Consider the following 26,348-nt stretch of genomic DNA (forward strand, 5'->3'; position numbering starts at 1 on the left):
GTTTTACATCTTTGTCGGTGACATGGACAGTGAAATTGAGTGCACTCTCAGCAGGTTTGCCGATGACACCAAGCTGTGTGGTGCGGTCGACACGCCGGAGGGAAGGGATGGCATCCAGAGGGACCGGGACAGGCTGAGAGCTGGGCCTGTGCGAGCCTCATGAGGTTCAACAAGGCCAAGTGCAAGGTCCTGCACCTGGGCCGGGGCAATCCCAAACCCGAACACAGGCTGGGCGGAGAACGGACTGAGAGCAGCTCTGAGGAGAAGGACCTGGGGGTGGTGGTTGATGAGAAGCTTGACATGAACTGGAAGTGTTCAAGGCCAGGCTGGATGGCCAGGCTGGATGGGGCTTTGAGCAACCTGGTCTGGTGGGAGGTGTCCCTGCCCATGGCAGGGGGTTGGAACGAGGTGGTCTTTAAGGTCCCTTCCAACCCAAACCATTCTGTGATTCAGACATATACTTCAAGACTGGATCTGCTCTACCCCACTAGGAATGAATGCTTATCACAAGCATATATAAATTTACATATTTTTTTTTAATAAATAAAAAACACTGTGATTCAGCAATCCCTTACTGAGTATCTTCATTTCCAACTCCTCTCTTTCCATTAAGTAAATGTTATACTTTCAGAGACATTATTTTACTTCCTGCTGTTCCACTAATAAATACTACTTTCACTGATCATAGATTAAGCTCTTTATCATTATTTTTACATTAAGTTGGCCATTCCTTCTTGTAAGCAACTTGTTTGTGCTCAGCATCAGCCAATGCTGCTTCTACAGCAGAAACACAAGGAAAGAGGAAAAGGTGCAGCCACCACCACTGTTCAGAGACTGGCAAGTACATACAATAGAAGCATACAATAGTGGGAATTTAATTTTGACTTGTGTTTCTGAGATCATCTCCTTAGAGTCACATATTTATTTTTATGCCTGTGGTTATAAATCCTGTAACCAGGTTCCACAGTTGGAGAATTTGGCATGTAACAACAGGCTTAAATTGGGCATCACAGGAAATCTTCTTGCCCAGACATTGGAAGTCAAGGTGACAGACTTAGATCGAAGTGATTTATTAAGATAGATTTAGACGGTGTCAAAGCCAGGAGACAGTTGAACTGAGCTCAGTGCAGAAGCCCAGGCAGCTGCTGAAGCTCTCTGTATCACGTATGTGCAGACCTCGCTGATTTGTGCTGGGGTCCAGATGGAGCAACTCTTGCATACAGCTCAGGTACAGGAAACAGGAGAGGAAGGTGGGTTCAAATTCCGCCTCTAGCTTGAGTGTAAAAGGCTAGGTCTTGGCTCTGGAGACACCTCCAGCAAACTGCAACGAGGAGAGCTGTGGATAGCTGGCACCTATGCCTGATCTTCCCAGGAAACAAAGGCTCTGCTTTGCCAGGGCGCTGGTACTACCAGAAAGACAGCTCAGTCTTGCTTCTGCCTGGGGATTAGGAGAGCTTGGTATCTGCATGGCAAGTGGAAAAACTTTGTCTAATTTCCGCCTCTATTCAGCATAACTGAAACCTACTTCCTACACCGCCCAGGCTATACATAGATTATAGATTTCTGGATCAAAGGAGGAGGATGAATACGGGTGCTAATTGGCCATAAATATAAGAGAGGAAACAAGAAATTGACATAGCTGTGACGCATGGAAGTAGAAGGTCAGAGGCCTGGACAACTTTAAGGTCAGGCACTAACCAAATTTGGGACTTAAACTTCACAGACTATGTTGTTTGCTGGATTTAGTCTAGATTCTTCCTTGATCATTGTACGCAACGGAGTGTCTGATTCAGGACAGTACTTCCTTTGATATCAGTGGTATGAATAAAATTAATTTCTGGATGGAAGTAATAACAGGCACGTAACTCAGGCCACTCATTAATATCCTACAGCATAAGGACATCATACACAGAGTAAGTTTCTTTACATGTATAAAAAGACTGTCCCAGACATTTTCGGTGTTCTTTTCTATGAAGTGTGAAAAAGTTGAGTTAAAGCCAAGGATCTGTAGACCAGATTATATGAACAACAACAGAAACAAAATATTCTGAGGCAACAGGAGGTACATACCACATTAAGGGAGGAATGAATTGGCATCTTTGCTAAAGGACCACTCACTTCAGAAATTATAAAAGCCATTTTCTTCGTTCTATGGAGGAACTCTTGGCACTATAACTACTGTATTTTTAATATTTCTTTTAGCAAGACACATTTTTCTACCGTGACCACTTGCCACTATTCTAACCTAATATTAAAAGTGAGGGATATAAACATACACAAAGAATGTACCCAGACAATAATAGAACAGACAAAGCACAGAAAGTTTGTTCTGGAAGAGAAGGACACTAAAAAGAATAAAACTGTAAAGTTATGAATGCTAAGTTCTGAGTAAGGGTTGTTAACATATTACACATCAATATATACTATCAGACCTTTTTTGTGATAGATTTAAATAGCTGTCCATTGATCCAGGCTTTCACATGCATCATAGTTGTACAGCACAAAGGCTGTAACCCAGTAGAAAGCCCTTTAAGCTGTTTAATTTATCAAATAGCTTGTATAATGCATACTGCACTATAAATAGCTGGCCACATTATATTTAACAGGCTATTCATAATGAAACATGCAACCTCAAACTAAGGTAAAAATGCGTTGGCAGCAACACGGTTTGACTATTTTTAACATTGCAGTGAACCATTATATTGTTCATGCAGATGTGGCTATTTCAGAACAATTTAAGAAGCCATTTAAAATAATATGAGCAGTCTTTTGAAATTAAAATGCATTAGCGTACATTTTCTTTTTGAGATGCGTCTAAGTTCTGAAACATTACCTGCATCCATATATAACCATTGTTTTTTTAATCATTGTTAAAGATGAACAAAGGTGAATAAAATGAAACAATGAATCTAAAAAAAAAAAATACATCAGTAGATAACTTTTTTTATAAGGCCATCCAAAAAAAAAAATCAAGTCACAGCTATGCATAAGGAGCAGCATATGTTCTTCCAGGAAAGCCTTGGACTGGCATTGTTCTTATCCTTCACCCGAATGAATCATCCCTTGGTCTAGAAATTCAGCTCTATGCAAGCTTCATTCTTCAGTCCAACCTGCATGCTACAGGTCCTCTGCTAAATCTACAGTTGATACCTCCTGAGTGATACTGTAGACTTCAGTAATGCTTGCAATAAGCCACAAAGTTTACAAATGAGTTGTAAATTTATTTTCCAGTTGGCTCAGAGGGAAAGCATTTCCAAACTGTTATGACTCAGACTCACACCTAAGACCAAAGTCACTACACCTGTGAGTCAGCTGTATTGCCTGGTGCCACTTTTGGTATGAGCAGTTATCTGAATACTACACACACACCACAGATTCAAGAGAATAATAAATCAGTTGCTACAAGTCCTGAGCACTGTACATAGCTATTGATCCATGAGGAAAATGCTCACTGAAATAGAGACAGCTGTTCTCACTTGCTTGACATGTAACCTCCTATAATTAACTAATTTCAGACCTCTTAGAATTAGCTGCTAGAAATGCCAACAGCTGAGGCAAACAAGAAGGCCACTCTGATCTGATAGTGGGGCTGTGACTGCTATCCACATAGTAGCAAACAGCTAACAAAAAAAAAAAAAAAAAGAGGTAATTATTTCAGGGACTTGTAGCACAACTCGCATATTAACTCATTTTAAGAATGCTTTGATGAATTCAATTGAAGTCAATTAATTACATTTCCAAGTCAGATGGATACAAAGTCAAGACACTGCAGGTAGTGCATGTTATTCGATCACTGAATATTTAACAGAGATGATAGGATTTCAGTTTCCAGATTGTTTAGCTGGGTCTTTGAGCAATCAAGTGATGATGTCTGGCTGAACACGCTATTGTAGCTGGAACGAATACGAAATCTCTGAAGCAAAATGCAAGTCAATCCGATTTGCTCATGATTTTTTTTTTCCTAACTAACTAGCAAGCTTCAAACTGCTATTTTAAATGCCTTTAAAGCTTGGTATTTAAGTTACATGAATGTTACTTAGCGACAAAGAAGAAAACTTTATGAACCAAAAAACAGTCTTCAATCAGAGAGAAAATCATTCTGAATTTAATTCTTACAATAGAGAATACGAGAGTAATAGGGAAGCTTTAAATCAGTAATTATGAGTTTCTTGAATCCAGTAAAGAGACAGAACCTCAAATGTAACCTCAAGGTATTACATTTCAGACGGCTGCATTTCTGGGTCACAGCAAAGTGCCGTTAGAGGAGATATTAAAATTTATCTTTGTGTAGCAGTGTAAAACAGCAGTATAATCAAGTTGCAAAAATTGCAGTTCAATTGGAAAATACACATAAAAGATTTTTGGTAGTATCTTAAAGTACAAAAGAAGGCCCCAGAAACACCAATATTTAAAAGCAAAAGGAGCCAAAAATGTAAAAGGAATACAATAGATGTTGCATGTTTTTGTAGAAAGAAGTATTGAAGCAAATACTTCCTATTGACAAAGCAGTCGCCACCTTTATGACTCATTGATTTCAACATGATTCAAGATCATTTACTATCCTAAAAGTGGAAAATCCACATGGGAAGAGTATTGCTACAAGATAAAACACTAGTAATAAAGTAATACCCTAGAAAGTATCCAGAGTACAATGACATATTGACAAAAAGGGTAAACTGGCTAATCTAAAAGGCCTTTTTATATTCAGCTGATAAGACTTAGTTATTCTGCTATCAGGATGAATTTATTATCAACACTATAAAATTGGAGCAGAGCACCAAAGTGACTGGAAAAGAATTCTCCCATGGCCAAAATCTTAGGTAAATATCTTGAATCAAAGAGATACTCAGTCAAAGATGATGCTGAAATTGGAGTTGCTCATTTCTTACAAACTAGAATTTGTCAAGTTTCATAAATCCTCTTTATCTCCAGTAAGCCAAACATGGCCAGAGATACAGGAGGATTTCCCAGGATGCTCTTTGGCAGCTGCCTCACAAGAGTGATACGACTAAAGGAATGCCAACTATTTTGATATGAAATGTAAATGTGCTTGAAAAAGAGCAAAAAGGATGCCTGGTTTGTCCTTTTCATTTTGATATGATGTGATCCTGCAAAAGTTTCAGGTTACTTGGGGAAGAAAAAGGAGACATACTTAGGAAATGTATTTTCAGTGAGTACAAAAAGTGCTTTATACATCCTCTGAAGACAGGCATTTGTTTCCAGCTTGGGATGAATCAGAATCCATGCAGGAGTTTATCAACTACAGAGCATCATTCCCTCAAAAATTAAACAGGCAGCCCTAATGAGCTAGAGGTTCTACGTATGCCAACTTACTGATGTGGTTTTTGGGACTCCATGGAAAGAGACAATGCAGGCTGGAGGCACAACAGGTCTGACCAGAAGACTTAACAAGAGATTTAGCTCCAGATGCAAAAAAAAACTCTTATATTTGTGTGTTTATATGTAGGGTCTCCAGGCAAGGTCCAGGTGCAAGCTCTCAGTTCAAGTCAGCGGAGCTACTCGACTGAGAACATGTAACCTTTCCATTAAAGATGAAACTAGAACCTCCACAGACTCCATTGCTTTTGTAACTCTGTTATTGATTGTGTCCACCTGTTTGTGGCCATTCTCCGAGACTGCCTTTCACTGTTGCTGCTCAGGAGGCTGAAGGATGCTTCAATCATCTTGGTGCTGGCAATGCCTCACTCCTGGACACATTATACTCGGTCTCCACTCCAACACACTGGCACCCATGCACAGAATGAACACGAACCACTGCCATGGTTTGGTCATTCTGCACGTATAGCAAAACCCTTGCTTGCCTTGGAGTTGTTAAGCATCTGCAGCATGGGAGGGACTGTGCTGTGTGGTTCTCTCTTAAAACCAAAGGAACACAAACAGCCTGTGTAGCTATAAAAGTGAGACAGCACTGCTGTAAACTCTTCAAAGGGAGGGTTTTATTTGTCCATAAAACTTCAAGCTGTTTATTGTTTCGTATCTGGACAGCACTATTTAAACACATGCTCCATCCACACACAGTCATCTCAGTTTCACAACAAAGCACTGCAGAACAGCTTGTGAAAGCATATTGTTCAGTTAATTGCATTGGCATGCAGGCACCCTCACATTTATGAATTAACATCTACCATGGCAAAAGGATGTACAAGGAGACACAGGGACTGTGGCACTTGTCCCTGCAACTGCCAAGAGCTATGCTGCCTGATGGAGCGCAGCCCACAAGTTCTGGTCATCCCTTCTGTGCTTCTGTGGGCTACAGAGACCTCACCATTGCTGAAAAGGAGTCTTTAGGCAAAAACTCACCATGTCTTAAGGATATTAGAATGTTTAAAGCAGTCCTTCATGACCAACTGACTGCCAATAAGGCATCTGAAAAACACCCACTGGCCTCGAGGATCTCTGCTTTAGTTTACTGCATACTGAAATGAAGAAAATCTGTTTCTGGAAACAAGTTAATGACAAAGAAACAGCCCAACCACAGTGGGACTTTGAAAGGTATCCAAGCATCCGTACTGGTTGTAAGAGCGTTGTACTTCATCAAAGCTATGCTGCTCAGGAGGAGGTAAATACAGGAAATGAAACACAAGATTTTATTTGACATATTCTTACTGACTATATTGATAGGCTACGCAAAATATTATGGAAGGAAATTACCTGTGTCAGCAGTAGTATAAATCCCTGTCCAATAACCACTAAGACTTTTGATAATGGCCCTGTTAACATAGGGGCAATGAATTTATGTTTGTCACTTAAATACATCAACCAAGTCTATTACACAAGCCCTTAGATTAAAGCTGGCACCTATTCAACACTGATCAGAGAGAAACAATAGGTTTCCAACTACGTGCCTTGAGGCCAGAATGTTTTCACAAGACAGAATTTGCAGGTTCTTTCCATCTTGCACACTTAGAAAAACTGAGAACATTTGGCAGTTGCTTGAGTCCCTGCATAATTCACAAAGTTTCAAGTATTCAGTGACAGGACAAATTATTCAGGCATCTTGCTGCCATGCCCTTCTGTTGCTGTTGCCTCAAATCTTCCCTCAAGGTTTTAGGAGGAGGAGATGCTGGAGAGAAATACTGCCTTTTTGAGAAGAGAAAGCTGTCATTCCCTCTGGCCCAAGACCTGTCCAGAGGAGTGCCACCACCGTGGGAGATGTGCATCCCCCAGACAGCACTCCCCTGAGACTAATTCCTGACGCAGACAGCTCTTAAGTGCAACTACAGTGCTGATCCCGTCACCTGCTGTGCTTGTTTGGGTCCTTGCCTGTAGACCAGGTTGAAGGATGGGTTGAACTGTCACAGTAATACCTCTGTGTGTTTTACTAACTAATTTTCTATAGCTCAGTCTCTGTAGAAATACAGAAATCTCCAGGTTGGCCGTAGGATCCATTAGGCCTGACCTCCCTTGGAAAATCGTTTACTTTGTTGTTAGAAAATTTTCTCACAGGGTAATTGAAGGACAGAGAAAGATGCGTGAGGAACATTGCCCTTGGAACCACAGCCAGGCGAGCCTACCTGTGGGCACGTGCTCCACTGTCCCCAGTCGGACACTGCACACTCACTGGGGCAGTACAAGCTGCACTTCTGAACTTCATCTGGGATTTCAGCCTGATTACACAGGGCGTTGGGTACCGTCTCCCCTCTGTGGTCCTCAGCAGTACTTACACACCTACACAGAAAACAGAAATTTTCATGTGAGGATCATCAGCTTATTACAGTGATGGATATCAGCAGGTCAGCACGACTCCAGTAGGACACTGGATGTAACACAAAGCTATGTGAAATATGGCTGGACAAAACGTGGCATTAATAGCATTAACAAAGCAAGCCGAAACAGCTACAGACGCTTTTGTCTTTTTTGTCTTTGGCTTTTGTTACTCACAGATTTCAATAAATACTTTGAGTAAACATTTCCAGCCTCATACAGGGGCTTTTAACTTTCATTATATGACAGATGAGTGAAGAGAAAATGACAATCAGCAAGAACAAACCTGTGTGTTCCCACTAGTAACATCCTCATTGCTCCCCCATGCCTAGGGAATGAACACTTCCTGATAATGAACACCACTTCAGTGAATGCAGTGCCATTACTTGGGGAAAACATTAGCAAAGCAGAATATCAAGGCTGTGCAGCTCAGGGGGCTGCTATATCTCTACGGCACCTAGGTTTAAGAATTCTAATTTAAACATCAGGCCTTCTTCCTGAAAGAAGTCTCAATCACAACACAAGGCTGCATCTCAGAGATGCTCGTCCTGTAAACCATTACACAGAAACGCATGTTTCTTTTCATTTGAAATCCTTTGGACTCCACAATGTATTCACTTAGCCAGTTATTTCAGCTTTATGTGAGAACATTTGAGCTCTTTTTAATTTACTATCGTGCTTTTGTCTTCACGCACCTGACTTTCCTCGTTTGTATTCCTTCTCCACAGTGGAGGGAATTTTGTTCACTGTTGATTTTGCACGGAGACCACGGTTCAACTACCCAGGAATACTGATTGCACTCAGTGTAGCATGGGACTGCCTCGTACACCTGCCAGGAAAAAGAATCAAAACTATTCATTTGAACTATCTGGGTTAGCATCTCTGCAGAAACACGTCAGCCAAAACCACAAAAGAGTACGCTGAAAAACATCCTGGCTTATGCTCCTTATGCCACAAGTGTTGTCATATCTTTAAGTTCGTTTATTCATTATTGACTTGCCAAGGGTTTTCTAAGTACATAATAAACAGTAGTATGCATGCAGCATCTTAGGACACGGGATAAATAACAGTTATTCTCTAAAGCCAGAGCAGGAATTCCATTACAATTTCATTTGCTCAGACTGCTCTTGCTATAATCTATCATGTCATTCACCAGGACCATATGCGCTGCATCTTTTCATGTTTCAGAAGGTACAAGTTTAAAATCAGCACTCATTTACCTCTCCTTCTAGCATATCCTGGGAAGTCGTTTACTGTAAAAGAACGAAATTTCATGCCTCCTACAAATCTCATCTTTATACACAAACACCATAAATGCTTTTTTCCCTGCAAGTGACTTATCTCTAACGTATCTCCCAATCAAACATGACTGTGCATTCACCTGAACTATGGTATCTACGGAGAAAGAAAAATACAGCCAAATACAGAGAAAAAAAAAAGCCAAAAGATTGATAAACACTTCTAAAAGATGTCAGACGTTCAAGCTGTTAGAAGCAACACACTGAGAAATAGCACTTTAGCAGATTTTTAGGTTTAAACAAATGAGCGTGTCAACAGCTCTGTTATGGTAACGAATAAAAGTTATTTATTTTGAATCCAGTTTGTCCACAGAAGCTGATTTGAAGACACAATGTTCTCTCTTGCTTTGTCCAAACGCACTGTGTGCTGCCCTGAAAAAATACAGCACACCCAAGATTTCTTCTTCCACACGCCGAAATTCCCTCGGCCTTGCTGCTGTGAGCAGTTCAGGTCTCACTGTTAAAATAACTGTAGATCAATCCACCCCACCCCTCAAACAAAGAAATTCAGCCACAGGTGAAATTTATAGCTTCATTTTAAAATAGCAGATTATGACTATTCATGTTGTGGTCACAGCAATAAATAAACCTTACCTGCAGTATTTTAGAGGTAAAGGATGGGGAAATTTAGAAACCAGCTAGAAAACAGAACCGGTGCCCCATCAGCACATTATTTTTTTTTATTTTTTTTTTCCATTTGATAAGAAAAGAGAGAGACCTTGCTAAAGAGTACCCCTTGGGAACAGAAAACATCAGAAACTAATTTGAACTGTGGGTCTGTCTTTGGCGGTCTGTAAAGCAAGATAAGATGAAAAGTGAAAAAAACAAACAAAAAAACACAAAGGAAAAACAGCAAAGAGAGGGACCTAGTAGCCTAGCAGTCAGGGCTGGCAGGAGGTAAGCATGGCATGAAGAGGTGAGCGTAGATGGGAGAGGGAGCGGAGCGCAGGGCGCCACGGCAGTGGCGCTGCTCGGCGAGAGGCGCAGGCTGCCAGGGGGCAGCCAGCCCAGGGGGCAGAAGGGCAGCCATGACCAGGGGCTACGAGGCCACAAGGGTTTTTACAAGTCCAGCTTTCGCTGGGCCTGCACAAAAGGCTGCCAAAGATCACGGTGCTCATCAATCAGTCTGGGTTAATGATTTCCTAATGCCAAAGCAGTGGTATCTGGCCTAACTATACGATATACAGGTATATATATTCATCTATGATATGAAGCGTATATTGAAGCTGAGTTTCAAGTGGCATCCCAAGTGCCACCAACTAGCTGTGCAGCCCTGAGACCTGTGCTCCCAGCCGAGCCCAGAGGCACAGGGGACACGGCCGCACAAACTGAAGAGCCAGCTCGCTCCCCAGCAACACCCAGCAGCTGGATGTAGAGACTCAAGGTATTTATCCGCACCCCTGCTCCACGGGATGGGGAAACAACCACACTCAGCCTGCGCTGTCTGACAAAACCCACTGCTTTCTACAGACATCAGTGGGAGATGTGTAGGGCGCCATCAGAGTTTCCCTTGTTGCGAGGGGAGGCAAAGCGCTGGATGTGCCAAGAGCTGGATGCAGGCACAGGGCACCCGCAGCCCTGGGGACAGACGCCTGCCTGGGCAGTGCCACGGGGGGTGAAGCCTCAGCTGATACCAGTGTGCTATCACGCATTACCATGACAGCGAATGATGAGCTCGGGCTGATGGCAGGGCAGGCTGGGGCAGCCCATGTGCCACCTCCGCTGCTCGGCCTGGGATTTCCCCCTCAGCAGCAGGCACCTCTGCCTCCAGCTCGCCGTCCTGCAGCATCCCCTCTCCCACAGCCCCTGTGCCAACCCCCACAGGGGTGACAGGCTGGCATGGGCCATAGGAGCCGAGCTAGGCAGCGTGTCTGCTCCTGTGCTGGGCAAGACCAAGGGCTGGGCAATCCTGGCTTGGAATCTCAGTGATCTCTCATTTGGTATTAAAATCTTTTAAAAGATTAAAATTAAAATTAAACACGTAGAGCCCTCCCAAGCCCCATAAAGCCATCTGCAGACAGCAGTAGAGCACTAACGCCAGGACTTTACCACTACTGCAGCTTGGTGGTCAATACCTGCAGTATTTCCCATGTGTTACTTTTTTTGCATAAGAAAACCAGCAGAGTTTGGGCAGGGATGGGATGCCACGCAAGACCCCGTGCACCATTACGGAAATACAACTGATGTGATACCTCAAACGCTCTCTTCTGAAAGCAGGCGGGGTTGCAATAATAAAACTGTTAATAGAGCATTTGTACTCTGCTGCCTAGGCACGTCAAGCCTGGCTGACTGCACGTGAAAGCTCATCAGCCTCTGTCCCGTGACACACGCGTTGCCCTGTAGGTGCAGAGCAGGGCACAAACGCACCACTTCGGTGGTACCCGAACAGCCGGCTCCAGCCCTGCAGCTCCTGCTCCATGTGCTCACCCCAGGGAGCCCCACAGCGTGGCAGCCTCTTGCTGCCCCCTTCCGTATGCCCAAAAGACACGAAACACAAAGACAACAACAGTTCCTGGGAAAATAATCCACTTACAGCTCACCCTTGCCAAATGTATGCAAAATTACCGCGACAGTATATTTACAGTGCATTCAGGGCGAGCCATCCAACCAAGGAATGCACTACCACATTGCATCTCCCGAGGGACAAAAACTAAAAATCAATCAGCAGATGGAGAGAGGGGCCCCTGTTTGGGACTGCTCGGGTAGGAGGAAGGACTGGAGGCTGCTGGTGGCTGATACTTAAACAACACATAGTAATGCTAGTCTAGTTATTTTCTTTTTTAATAGCTGACGCTTCCTAATGAAAGGTCCAAATACAACCACCAGAAAATGTTCAGGTGACTTACAGCGTTTTGTAATTTATTAATTTATTTACAGGTCAGGAATAATGCTGACCTTCCAAAGGACATATAGAAGCAAATGCCCAATTGATGTGATTCATTAGAAAAAACTCATAGCTATACTTCAGATAACTTTCCTGATGAATACCTGCAGCTTAAACTAGAACAAGGTTCAACACTTCTGAAAATCACAGCGACTCCATATTTCAGTGAACATCAAGATTTATTGTCCCTCAAGGTAAATATTGACTCTGGTTTTCCCTCAGTCAATATTTTAGCTTTCAAGACAGTAAATCTTGGTGTTCGCCTCAACTTAAGTCAATATCTGCTTATTATATTAGAACAACCAAACTGATCACTGTAGCAGTTGGCTGAGACCCCCGAGGACAACCTCTGTGCTATTCATTTCTAATAAAAATGTTCTAAATTCATTGCTAACATAAGTCCATTTCACAGCACTGCCCTTATACCAAGGTTGCATTAGACTTAATACACTGAAACAGCCTAAACCAAAGAAATAACAACCTACTTTTGAGCTATGGAGACCAACACGAATAACACTAAAGCCATGTATGTGCTAAATATTCTCATGTAGAAAGAGAGATGATTTTCCCTGGTTTGCAATGACACTTAGAGGTAAAAAAAAAAATCAAGCGTAGATATTAAAAACACTCCTAGTGAGACTTGCCAGCAGTTTGCCCACTTCTAATACTTTTTGCACGCCCACTTGTTTATTTCCCACATATCCAGACTTCAAGAGGCAGCAGCAGTGGGATGGCACCGTGCACAAATGGCTCCCTCCTCCACTTACGGTCACGACTTCCCAAAATCTGGACTGCAGCCAGCGCTTCTCCTGCAAGAAGCCTGACACGAATGGACCCAGAGCACAGTGGGAAATACAGCTGCAGAGATGTCCATCCATTGCAATTACCTGCACATCTGACTTCTACGTTGGCTCCATCTACCTCATCCCAATCTCTTTTTTGGTGGATAGCTGCTATTCCACCCATACATTAATTGAATATTTTTGGTAATGCTGTAATATTGCCTTCACGTTCCATTTAATCCAAAACAGATATTTTCTATTAATACATTTATTTTACTTGATTCTTTAAAACTGAATTCAAAATGGAGAACGTACTTTGTTAATTACTTAAGTGCACGTCTGATTTGGCAGGTCTAAGCACACATTTAAGAGCTTTACTTAATTAACTGTATGTCGGAAGGACGAGTACTTGCACATTAACAAACGCTACATCACAGAAATGACCTCATTAAAATTTCAACATTAAATAGTTCTCTTTGAAATAAAATTGATTTTATTTCATGCTAGTTTATATATTGATCACAATCGTTAGAAATATGTTAACTGCTCATCAGTACTACAACTGATTTAACAAGTAGTTTTTAAGCAATTTGGATTTTGCAAAGCAGCTGTTGCAGTGACGAAACTTTTCTTTAGGTATTTGGACTCTGCAAATAGCCACTGAAGTTAAAAGGTTTGGTTTGGGAATGACTTACACCAGAAACGTTTGAACAGATCAGCATGAGAGAAGACTTCAGAAAGGACTGGAATCCCTGAAATTTTATGCCTGTAGCAGATTATATAAATGCACAAATGTTTGTGATATAAGTTCGGCACTTTCCGTTTTCATTTACACACAAACCAAAGGGGTTAGTATTTTTGACCTCCTTTGTGGTAAGGAAAAAAGGAAATCAATTAGAACTGCCATAAGGTTATAAAAAGCCCTCACTGGTGTTGAACCAAGTTTAATGAAAACTAGAACTGGCGAAAACTTTGAAGCTGACAAAAGGGTGGGATCGATTTTATTCTAATGTCTAAGTACAAAATACGTATTGTGAGTCAGGGCAATAAATCCTCATAGGAAGAAAGAAATATCCATTCCCAGGCTCTGCCCTGCAGGCAGTTTGGAAGCCCCTACAGTAAGAGACACCTCAACGTTACTCTAAGTGACTGTCCATGGTGACAGCCTTCAAAAACACTGCCAAAAAGTGATAGATTTTCAGTGAGTAGGAAGGGTAAAAAATAATTATGAATCCTCTGAAGTTTCCACTGCTCTTGATTATCTATTTATAACCCAATCCTCAAAACAGCTCCACTTTAATCCGAATTTACACATGAGAAAGCTGAGGGCGAAGAATTAAGTGATTTATTAGAGGCTGAAGAGGGAGCCCTCAAGGAGCAGGGGACTGTAGCGGGAAATGCCCTATTTCTCGCACTAACTGGATGACATCTCAGCTTAAAATCAGATACTGAACAGTTCAGATAAAGACATTTCAGGATGGAGCCATCGGAAAAAGAAGCAGTGCAAAATTCTGGCTGTGAAATGAGGAAAAAGAAGAGGAAAAATTAGGAAAGCAGCAGAACATTTTTGCAATAAAGACATCCTGATGCTCCACATTCCCTCACCATGGCCTTCAGATGCTTTTGCCGTACCTAGACTTTTGTTGGACTTCTTTAAAAATGCTGGTCTCCTAGTAAATCCCTTATTTTCTTCTAATGGATGATTAAATATGCAAAGACAGACATCACTGTATTTCAAATTCCTAAGTGCAATGAATGGAAAATGTCTTGTTTAAAAAGTTAATTGAAGTGAGCTCTGCTGAACCACAGTCATTACAGCTAATACTTATGGAACTAACATGTTGCTCAGCAAGATTTATTAATTCGTATTTACTCTTACTAAGTGTTTTTATTTTCTGTAAAATTCATGTAGGCTCTAAAAACACCCAGTTGTAATACGGTGAAGCATGAGCGCTCCTTCCTGGAGATTAAAGCAAGAAGTTGGTGTAATTAAATGTGAGAAAATATGGGAGAAGACATTGTGCAAGTGCCTGTCCATTTCAATAAATCCCATTCCTCTGAGTGGCAACAGCGGCAGAAATTTGGAGGCTCCCAGGTGCTGCCAGCCCTAGAAGGAGCAGCTTCCAGCCCCAAGCTGCCTCCCAGCCCCCTGCGATGCCATCTGAGCCCCTCCTCGCCCAGTGCTGGTGGGTCTGAACACACGGCTGCTGGTATTTGTTGGGCAACTTGTTAGGCAGAGAGCAGGAGGATGGACAGACAGCACCAAGGCTCCAGGTTTTCCTGTGCCTGCAGTCCTCAGGCTCTGAGGATCAGAGCACAGCAGGGAGCACGACCGTGCAGGTGCCTCGCAGACACAGGACAGCATGCTTCTACCCAAAATACTCAGGCAAGACAATTTAGTTTCGGAATCACACCAAAAAATTGAGATGTTACAGTGCGGTGGGCATGTGCTAATAACATTACAAATGGGCAGTTCCTGTGGCTTTGCTTTTTATTTTAATTATATTGCTTCAGTATCAAGAAAATACAGAATCTTGACAAGATATTAACTTTAACGTTTTACTACGTTGTCAAACACAGGGTTCTAAACCAAGGCAGAAACTCGTTAGGAAGAGCGGTGCTGCATTTTTTGCTGATTCCAGAAGCTGTGGGTATTGCAGCTTCTGCTGTCTCCCTGTCACAAAGCAAGGCAAGCATGGCAAATTTAAGTAGGTATAAATAAATCAATGTCCTGTGTTTTTTGAAACAGCACATTCTGCTGAAGCCGAAGGATAGTTTCAGGGGTAACAAACGAATGTGGCACATCTCTGGATGAATCTGTAATGCAGTAATAATGTTGGATCCAATTTTAAAGAGAGGAAAAGGGAAAAAAGCTGATTGATGCAGAACAACAGCAAAGCCCCTTTTTACTAAATGAGAACAATCAGATAAGATGAAGACAGATTGCAACACCAACCTGAGCCTTTGTAGATGTCCATGTTAGCAGGGCATGACAAGCAGAAAGGAAAGAAAATTATATATTCATTAGTTGAGCTGCCGTATGATAATATTGAGAAGAATAAAAAAAAAAAAAAAGGCAGAAAATCTGCTTAAAATAAAATTGCTACAATGTAAGGTTGCATTCAATTCTTCGATTTCCCCATCTTTCAGAAAAAAAAAAATAAAAAAATCCCTCAAGTAGAAATCAGGCATTTATTTGTGAGTGAATGAGAAGCATGACTGTGCTGAAGAATGAAGCAGAGTTCATTCAGCTTCACCCAGCAATCCTCTGGATTTCCTCCGAGTGTCTCAAGATCAAAGCCTTAGGAGGAAAAAAAAAAATAATCTATGAAGCTTAACTTGAAATCTGGTAAGCAACCCCACAATTACAGAATATCAATCACAGCAGACATTAAAGGCTTTCAGACATTTAAATCTTAATTGGGTGGCACTGTCTTTCATGAAAGCTGTGGATCTGAAGCCCACGCAGAGGAGCCCAGGAGCCCAGAGCAGGTTGGGATTTGGGGAAATGGGAGCGATGCGCCCGTGGTCCTGAGCCACCCGGCCAGCTCCGCGCTGCGTCTGCACTACCACCGCAAACAGCCCTCCTGCAGGTCAGCCCCTGCCCCCGAGGGGCACGAGCGAGTGATTACTAGATCGAAAAGCCGAGTCATCTGTCACGAGAAATGAAATAAATGCCAGTCCTAAACACAAACAGTCCCAAAGAAGCACTTTCTTCGTAGGCATTCGTACAATAGGCAATTTAAAGAAAAGACCATCAGAGCTTACTGCTAAGTTAAAAATGATGCCTCAGAGACAGAGTTTCAGCCCCAGACTTTCTTTTACAAGAGATTTTAAATCATTTCAAGGTCTAAAAACTTCAAATTGGTATTTTATCAGTTTATTTTCATGCTTAAGCAAGACTGAATTAGCATTGCGGAGCAGTCACTTGTCCTTACACCGGACTGACACAAGTTTTCCACAGGAGATTTAAAACCGCTTAGCTGAAAAGAACAAAGTGATTGATAGCACTACAGGCAAGAGGCAGAAGAGATGGGGAAGCGTCAGACGGTTGAAAGCTAGATGTTTTCTGAAACACTTCCATGCGACCACACCACAGGCATGAAGCGGAGCTGACCGCAGACCGCTCCCGGGGCATCCCGCACGCACAGCCGCATGCGGCCCGGCCTCAGGGTCCTGCACGTGCAGGAGCAGGAATGCAAAGCAGCTCGTAACCCTACTGCTTCATTAGGATCCGACTGTCATTCTCTCCCCAGTCCACTCAGCAGCAGGTCTGATTGCTCCTCATCAGCACCGAGACAGAGACAGAAAGTGATGCTCGGAGGGAGGGCAGGAGGGATGCCGGTCGATGCCTGATGGATCCCAGGGCTTCAGATCACTCACAGCCTGATTAGTAACGGGGGCTGGAAATTTCCCCTCAGAAGAGCAAGTTACTCCAGGAGCCAGAATACGTGACAGCCTGTTGCATAGCATATTTATGGTAGCTGTCTCGCTGCCAAGACAGGCAGATGTTAGTACCGTGTTTAGACGCAGCATTAACTTGAGCAATTTGCTGTGTGTAATTACAGGTGGTACAGCCCTCCTGGCACTGCTGCTGAGAGGCCACCCCCGTGACAAGCTCCTGAACTCAGGGTTCTGCAGAGATTCGAAGGCAGCTACAGTCACAACACCGCAGACTTAGAAACCCTGAAATTGTTATGATCTGACAGGGTTTGAGGGGTTTTTTCTTGGTTTGAAGGATTTTTTATTTTCTATTTTTTTTGATGTTTCTTATAGGCAGACTCAGACAGAGAAGACTTAGGCACAGAAGAGCCCAGTTTTATTTACAAAATGCACGCATGCTACAATAGCAATGTGCTGCAGAGAGAAACCACGCATCCACCTGAGTCTGCTCTCCAGTGAGCACATTCATAATTAATAAACTAAAGGTTCCCTTGAGCCAAAAGTTAAATTCTACCCAACCTTCTTCAGACACCAGAGTGCACGCACGCTGTCCCCAGAGCCAAAAGACGTCAGCAAAGTGCTTGCTAGCCACTGCCTTGCAGGGTAATGAGTGCCCCTCCAGTTCTTGGCAACTTTCTGCAGGATTTCCATCCCTTTCTTTCAGATCAGGGAATATACACATTTTCAGATTCTGACATTTCTGTCATTGGCCTTTATTTTGAGGCCAAATCCACGGGAAAAAATGGAAAGTCTTCTGCTGAATTCCACTGTTCCACAGGTCATGCTGTGGCATGCAAGGAACATGTGGACATTTATAGGTACCCCAGTACCACATTTAGAAAGAATATATATATATAATTTTTTATATATTGATATATTTATATATCATTTTTTGATGGAGTACCTACTTATTTAGCATGTACATCAGTGATGCCTATATATAGGGATAGTTAATGAGAAACTATGTTAAAGCAGACAAACAAACAAAAACCAAACAGACATTTTTGGAATAAATCTGACCAGGAACAATGGCGAACTCCAAATCCATATACACCCATGCTGCGCAAACATTAGCATCTAGCACTTATTTATTTCCTTCTGCCTTGTTTTTAAGGACCTTAGTAGTGTCTGAATATTGGTACTTTTCCAGAAAAAAAAAAGAACTCCCAATTTGCTCACACGCTGGGGGTAATGCACCGGGTAAGAATCACCAGCAGCGCCCCCAGTCCTGCTCTGCAGCACCACGGCGTGTCAGGGCACAAGCAATGCTGCAGCTCCCCCACCTCTGCCGCTTCCCACAGCACTACCTTCGTGCATTCATGACTCTGGAAATAATGGAGTGAAAAAGGCTGTTCCCCAAAACAGCAAGGAAAAGGAGAAAGTTGAAGGTAACTGGTCAAGACTATGCAACACAGCTGTGCTTCGCGGTGCGTCGTACATACAAACCACTCTACCTAAAACCTTTTAGAGAATTAAATAATGCATCAGAACAAATACTATGTGGCATAAGTTAGAGGAAACAGTAGTTTCAAGACTATGTAAAGGGTCTAAAGGAAAATATTCACTCAGCCCTTCGCAGAGGGTGAGAGAAACTGAAGTTGAATGGCAGATCTGAAAGGAACTGAAGAGTCAAGAAAGGGGAAACGCTGTTACTTGTCGCAGGAACTACACAGAAAAAGTCCAGCCCTAAAAACAGTCAATTTACAACAGAGGGAATGTGAGGAAATGAAAGATCACCCAACAGGTGAAGGGTAGGAAAGGCAAGACACTTTTTATGATGGGCATTGGCTCAGAAACTTTGGCCAGCAAGGATCAGTGGGGTTATTTAGGAATGATGGGGACATGATTGCACAGGATTCTTCAGAAGATGCAATGAGAGAAAGCTGGAGGAGGAAAGCGGGAAAATCAACGAATTGCATAGCAGCCAGCCAAACTTTTACTCTTGGAAACATATTTTCATACAGACATATTATATATAACCAGCAGAAAATAACTAGGAGACAAGCAGCAGGCAGCATGCGTTTGTGAAGAAGAAACTGTGCGAAATCATTCTGATGTTCTTCTGCAGCAGGGTAACAGATGCTGGGGATAGGGATGAAATGGCAGATATTATGGTGACTTTAGTGAGTCTTTTGACACTATCTCCTAGGCTAAGGAAATATGGTCTGGATGAATCTAATACTCGGTAAGTGCAAAATACATTGGAAAATCATTCTCAGAATAGTTAGTAGTGGAAAACAGGCAAGAAATCTCATGCATGGCTCTGCAGAGCTTTATGTTCTGTATCCAGTCGTACTTCATGTTTTCATTAATTTGGGGCTGATGGACTGAAAACGATTCCTACTTATTCTGCAGATGCTGCTGAGGTGAGAGGAACAGCAAGGCAATGCAGAGAAGAAGAGAATTCAAAATGGGCTTTGCCAGTTGGAGAAATGTACTGAAAGATCAGGCTGACAGAGAGCTACAGAACTGAGCTTATGCCGGACTGAGTACTCAACAGCAGAAACACGGGATGGGAGAAAAAAAAAACTGCCTCTGCAAGAGATCCAGACCTTGTAAAGCCCCATAAAGAGAATGTGGTTCACTATCATTGCAAAAGTAAATAAATAAACAAATAAATAAAATAAATAAAAAGTAGAGTTTGTAAAACCCTGAAGTTCCACTTCAGCTATTGCATGGACTCAGCTCGTGAACTATGTCCAGAACTATGTCTATGTGTGCACCCAACTTGAACAAAAATGTGAAGGATTTGAAACAACTGATAGCCAGCAGATGACAGCAAGACTAATAAGACCAGAATCATTGCCGCCATGAGCTGTGGAATTCCCAGTGTTGCTTATAGGTAAGTAGTTAAAACACCAGTGTAATTTGGGACCACCTATTGTCTAGTGCCAGCGAAGCGTGGTATCAGTGTCAGATAAAACAGCAATGCCGTGTCACACAAAGAAATGACTCTTCTGTATCACACCAGATGCAGAGTAGCAGAATGACACCTGAGATAGCTTTAAAGAGATCCAGCAGCTTAAAACCGCCTATCGATGGATTCTCTGCTGGATAATTCACTGTTGCCTTGAATAAATCACAGATGGCCAGACTGCATTTTGGAAAACAGGGACTCTTATACCTCATGTAAAAATAGAGCAATGGAATTACCATTATATTAAATATTTAACAGCACTGTTATAACACTGCCTACAGTTCTAGATCCTCGTTGTAAAAGCAACACTGATAACAACAAAGTAGTTAAAGAAAACCCAGAAAAATAATTCAAGGTCTGAAAAACTCACATTGCAGTAACAAACGAAAGAAACCTACTTTTTTGGTTCAGGTGAGAGGTAGTGAAAAGGAGCCTTGGTCACTTTTGGGAATATACAGAGGGGATTTCTTTTAGAAAAGGATTTTTAAAGCTAGTAGATAAAGATAAATGTCCCCAAGGCTGAAAGCTGCAGTTAGACAAATTCATATTCAAGTTATGAAAAAGAGGACCTTTTTAAGCATGAAGGAAATTAATTACTGAATCGGATTATCCAAGGAAAACTCTCCTTGAACTGAAGTGTGAGACAAGGTGGGGTGCCTTTCCACAAACCTGCTCCAACTCAGCAGGTAAGCAAGAGTCTGACTACAAAGTCAGTAGCTTGTGCTATACAAGAGGTCAGAACAGCCCATCACCATCATGGCCTACTTCTAGCCTTAGTATCTCTGAATGAAGAACTCCATAGAAAACTTCTAAATCACGTATTAATCATTGAGTGCCACGTTTATTAACCCATACTACGTACTTACAATATAAACTGAACATTGAAGTTGAAGGGAGGATTGATGCCTGTGTGAATTTTACACGCCTTTTGAGAGGTTGTCAAAAAAAATTGTTCTACATTACAGATCAGAAGCTCACTGGAGTTCAGATAGTCCACGTATCATCCCGTAAGCACTGATCCCACAAAGACAACAATACTTTCCTTAACTGCATTGGCTCTAACTACTAAATTGTAACCAAGACAGAAGCTGGAATCAAACAAAGAGAATAAACTTTTTAACTAGGTCATGACAGTGCCAGTAGCATGCAGGATGGAGAAGGAAAACAGAAAAGCAATTATTAAAGTAAAGCAAACACTCTCTTGGCTGCATAGTTCACGAGTAAGTTCTGCCATTTCTCACCTGTAACTCTGGAGGGGATAAAGTAGATGGCATCCTTGGACATGCAAGTGGAGCTTCTGGCCCAGGGTAGGGGCTTCTAGGTCCTTGCTTTGCCCCAGGCTGAGCCAACTGCTCCTGCTGGAGCACCACCACCACCACCACCACCACCACCCTCCTTTCACAAGGCATCCCTGCCCCTCCTGCACTGGCACGTGTGTGGGTACCCGTCTGTATGCGTGGAAGTCACTAAGGATAAGCACGAGTTAACTGATAGGAAAATAAGGGAGAGGAAAACAAAGAACAACTGTAACTGCATGTGGGAAAAGAAGGGCGAGCAATCACTGTACAGAAACGCAAGTCAGAGAAAGCCAGGAAAAAAGGAGAAATGCGGTAACGAGGAACTGTGGCAGTGACACGGAAAGGGGTGAAGGCAACTCAAAGACTGACAAAGAGAAATGCTTGTGAAAAAGGCTCGCTGTGTTTCACAAACACTTGACAAAGCACAACACAAAGCAAATATGGATGAGGCAGGACAGAGGCACGCCGCGAGGCAACGCCGGGGTTACTTCGCCATAGAAAACCGGCGGAGCCCCACTGGGCTCCACACTTCAGCTGCTTCTTTGTGCTCTGGTAAGTCCTGTAACAGCTTCTGGTTGCATCAGATACATGAAACACATCAGAATCGTTTGAATATAAGCAATATTAAAAAGGCTAACGTTTTTACCCCTATCAACTGTTAGTCTAATATTGACATTAGCGTCATCTTTTGCTCTACCTGTGAACAACGGGCAACTCTCCCACGGTTACATTAAGCTTATTTTGCAAAGTCATTTTTGGAAATCCTGCCGCGCAGGCGTTGAGGCCAGGCTCCCTCAGATTTATCTGCCAGCCTCTCCTGCTACACAGCATCATGCTGACGAAGGGCCGGGCACAAACGTTTCTGTGGCTGCTCTTGGCCTGCCCGAGCCGCCAGACTGCCTGCGCACAAACCTCCCCTCCTCCCAGCACATCCCGAGTCGGGAAACAATCCACATCTCATTGCCTTTTCATTTAGGCTGATAAATAACTTAGGGATGAACACTAGACAGCAAGGGAAGTAACTGCTCACTCAAAGTTACATTTAAAAATACTTACGCGTGGCATTAAATTCCTCTCGGTGTTTATCATACAGACACCAGACAGTTTGCAAATGACATTTTTAATGGCCACATGTTGACAGGGCTAGGCTGCGAAGGACAGACACACTCCACATTTTTTCAGATGGGTATAGAGAAATACACCCTGGGTATAGATCACTGAAAAAGCCACTGCATTTGGCATAAAAAATAGTTTTTTAAAAAAATTGTTTCAGATGGTGTAACAGAATAATCAAGCTACCTTCTGTTACTTTCTATTCTATCAACAAAAATTATCAGAGAGGAAAAGTGCCAAACAAATTCCCTCCTGAGCACCATGGAGATGAAGAAAACCAATCAACTGAGTAACTGATATTTGTGCTTGTGTGTATCTAGACATGGAAACATTTTTCTTAATAAAACCAAAAGACATTACAATTTGAAGGCAAATACAAGCCCGAGGTGATGTGTTTTCCCTGTTAAATACTGTGAATAATGCTGCTCAAGGACAGCAGCTGACTTTCTAGCTCAGGCAAACACCGAGCACTGGTGAAGCCAAACCAACCCAGAGGCACTGCAGTGATGGCAGGGGCTGAGCCAGACCTCTGCTGACCGCTCCTACGGGAGCCTGAGCACAGCAGCCAGGCAAGCACGGGACTGCAGCACCGTGTTTTGGCAAAGAAACCTCCTTACACCTGGAAAAGATGCTTTCATGCTTGCAAAAAATTACAGTTTTAGGTTTTTTGCACTCCCAACAGCAGCAAGACAGGTCACCGGTGGGAGGACTGGGGCAGAGAAAATTTCAATACCGATTATTTTAACGGCTGTGTTTTTAAGACCTCCTGACAATGAGGTCAGATGCCACAGTGGGTAAAATAACCTTCTCCTTGGGGAAGAATTACGGGAGGCTTAAAGAAAATGAGGTTAGGTACTGAGGGAAGACCCTAGTGGTCTCCAGCAAAGGTGTGTGCACTGGGAGCTCTAAAATAGGGAAAACAAACCAGGATACAATAAGATAAGCTTATCTTTGCTGTGCGCAGTAATACAAGCAGCCAGACTTCCCTATAGCACATCTACTTATAACTGACATTTTTAACAATTCTAATGATAAGAATGCATGGTTTTGTTGGGAATTAGCCTCCTCAGGCTGAATGCTTAGTTTATCTTTCTTGTTTTTTCCCAAAGCAATTTGATACTAAGCTTTCAGACTTTACTCTGCAGCGTTGTCTCTTTTGGACTGCTTCCTTTCCAAAGCCCCGTTTACATCTGCTCTGGGTGCAGCTGTCTCCGCAGCGAGCACTCGGGGCCAACAAAGGCAGCCGGGGCAAGCGCTGGGCAGCTGGGGTGGGCTCGGTGGGCTCAGCCGGGGAAGGCAGCACAGCCATATGCTCACACCTCACCACCACCGGGAGGGCTTCTCCAATACTACCTGATTTCACCTCCACAGATGACATGGCACTACACCACCACCAGATCAACTTGTCCAGCGCTAGTCGGGGCCTCCCCGCACGCAGGATGCCGCACCGCAGAGCACCGAGGCAGCAGCAGCAGGTAGGAGCAGACACATCTTCAGGCAGACCACGTTCTCCATCAGGCTGGGATGGCAGCAAAGACACGAGCGCTCATCTGACACGGCAGAAATAATGGGGCCATTCCCACACGCGCTTTATACCGCGCACGCAGCCATCCTTCTTCTCCATAGCCCCGCTCCATCAGCGGAATTACACGCAGAGGTGATCCACACCTGGCCTCTGAGAGGACCTAACAAACTCGAGACACTCCTAAAGGAAGAATTAGTTTGCGCCCATTCCAATCGCTCTTTCAGTCTGAAAAGGGCATTGTTGTACAGGTTGATTAGCTACGGAGATTTTTCCTTTCAGTCAGCCTGCATCTCCACTCTGTTAATTCCACCCCATTACCCCTAGCTGCACCCCTGGGTCCCATGCTGTATAACCGCTGTCCTTCTTTGATATTTACTCCCTCTCCGTATTCACGAACTGTCATGAACCTGCAGACACCACTTAGCCCCAGCAGCCTTTCCACGCCAGTACTTACCTCCATCCTCTCCCCATCGGGGGCCCAGAGCAGCTGGATGAGGTGGTTGGCATTAAATACAGCATGAATTCACACCAAAAGCAGCCCAGGTAGCACAGATAAGCTGTATAACCTCACTGTACTCAAGCCCTCGGAATCTCTAACATAAGGACATGCAAGTTTATCCGGACTTTGATGGAAAATGGGCACACATCATTCCAAACATCACGTTGCTTGCTCTCCCTTGGCTTCTTGGCCCATTCACAGTGCTCCTCCCATGCATTAAAGGGAAGGCAAGCTCTCTGTGTTTATTGCACAAATCAGTTTTATATCAACAAATTTAATTTGCTTATGCTTAACTCTGCTGCCTTAGCAAAGAACCATTGAACTGAGTCTTTTGGGATTCAGTTCACTACTTTCCCTTAGCCGGGATGCACTGGCTCCTAGGACATTCCCCACTGCTTTCATCTCACTACAGCTCCTCAGAGCTGAGACAACAGAGACAAAGCTGGCAATATGAAATGTCTACGTTTTCCCAACAAATGGGAACGGTGTATCTCCATGTTGTATAACTGTTTTTTATTCTTCTCAGAGATAAATATAAGAAGATTAGACTGGGCAGCTTCTCTCAGGTTCCTGCAGATTATCACCTGCAACATAACTGCCACCTTGTACGTGTCCCTTATCTCCCTCCAACACTTCCCATCTTTGAGTGTTTCTGATTGTATGATACAGCCTGAAAAATAGCCCAGGTCTCCCTATTTATTTTGCTCTTTCTCAAAACTGCACTCATGTTTTTCATTCATTCCTTCTTCAACACACCATTTGGCACAATTATGTGAAACATTTAGCGCAATCGGTGTTGATGTATATGGTCTGGTTTTCCCGAACCGCTTTGTCCATCAGCCGGATCCTCTGCCACAGGGGTTCATGGTGGGGATTTCAGAAACCTGGAGGCAGGAGAACTGACAAAGTTTCCTGGAAGTCAGAATAAACACAGGGACAAACTTCTATTGCCTGAATGAGCTCTCCTTTTGGCTGCAGTACAGTTCAAGGTGGAGACATAATTATTTAACGTATACATTAAGAACAATGGGAGGCTAAAATGCAAGTGCCCCAAACCACCTCAGAAACTTTTATCACACTTTCAGATGGGACTAAGCAGGGGGAATCTAAGTGCTACAGGACTTCACCCTACAGGCATGTCTATGTTCACAACTCCTTCAACCTTTCTGGACTCTCATATTCTTGTCCACATCAGGAAGGTCAGCGGTTTGCTTGGTATTTTATTCATGTTAAACCTTTATTCAAAGCATACAGCCTTGGAGGTGTAGGGCATGGAAGTTCTTGCAAGAGCAGTATGTCAGCAAGATGGGCAGTTCTGCGGGAGGTAATTTCTGAGAGTACATCCAGTAATGTGGGGCAGGGAAATTATGGCTGTCTCAGGACAATGAAAGCCAGTGCTGCAGCCTGCAGAGATGCAAGTTACTGGCATGGGGGAGCGTAGCGGTCCGGCATCGATTCACATCCACAGGAAAGGACTGGGAGAGCTCAATTGCCAATTCAGCCCAGGATCTCTGGGGATCAAGGGTCTTCCTGAATTATTTACTTGGTTTGACAGGTGATCTTTGGTCTTAAGATTATCTGATTCTACTCAGCAACCTCCCATGATATATATATTTTTCTTTTTCATCTTTACCCCACTTTCTCATTGAAACTTAATTTTCTCTCTTCTGTTTTGTTCCAACAGCCATGCACTGAATCTCAGATGGCTGTCCTTTCCTAGAGGAATATATAGCTGTCCATTTTCCCAATAGCAGTATCTAATAAATGCACAGCTTAGAATCACAAACAGTAGAGATAAAGCATTCTTGAACAATGTCGATATAACTTTCCAAGTAGTTCAATACGGTATTAGTTTCAGTATAAT

At 43.0% G+C, this 26,348-nt stretch overlaps 1 protein-coding gene across 9 annotated transcripts in view; it reads right to left on the reverse strand.

The window, feature by feature from the left end:
- The window catches only part of THSD7B (thrombospondin type 1 domain containing 7B), a 454,300-nt gene that overhangs the window by 25,999 nt on the left and 401,953 nt on the right, over nt 1-26,348 (reverse strand). For all 9 annotated transcript variants that reach the window (XM_083841258.1, XM_083841253.1, XM_083841254.1 and 6 more), the window contains 2 exons: nt 8,421-8,554; nt 7,536-7,689 (listed from right to left, as the gene is read on the reverse strand). In XM_083841258.1, coding sequence (XP_083697384.1) covers nt 7,536-7,689; nt 8,421-8,554 — 288 coding nt within the window. The remainder of the gene's footprint in view (nt 1-7,535; nt 7,690-8,420; nt 8,555-26,348) is intronic.

Source organism: Anser anser (genome assembly GCF_964211835.1).
Source record: "Anser anser genome assembly, chromosome: 6".
NCBI classification, from domain to species: Eukaryota; Metazoa; Chordata; class Aves; order Anseriformes; family Anatidae; genus Anser; species Anser anser.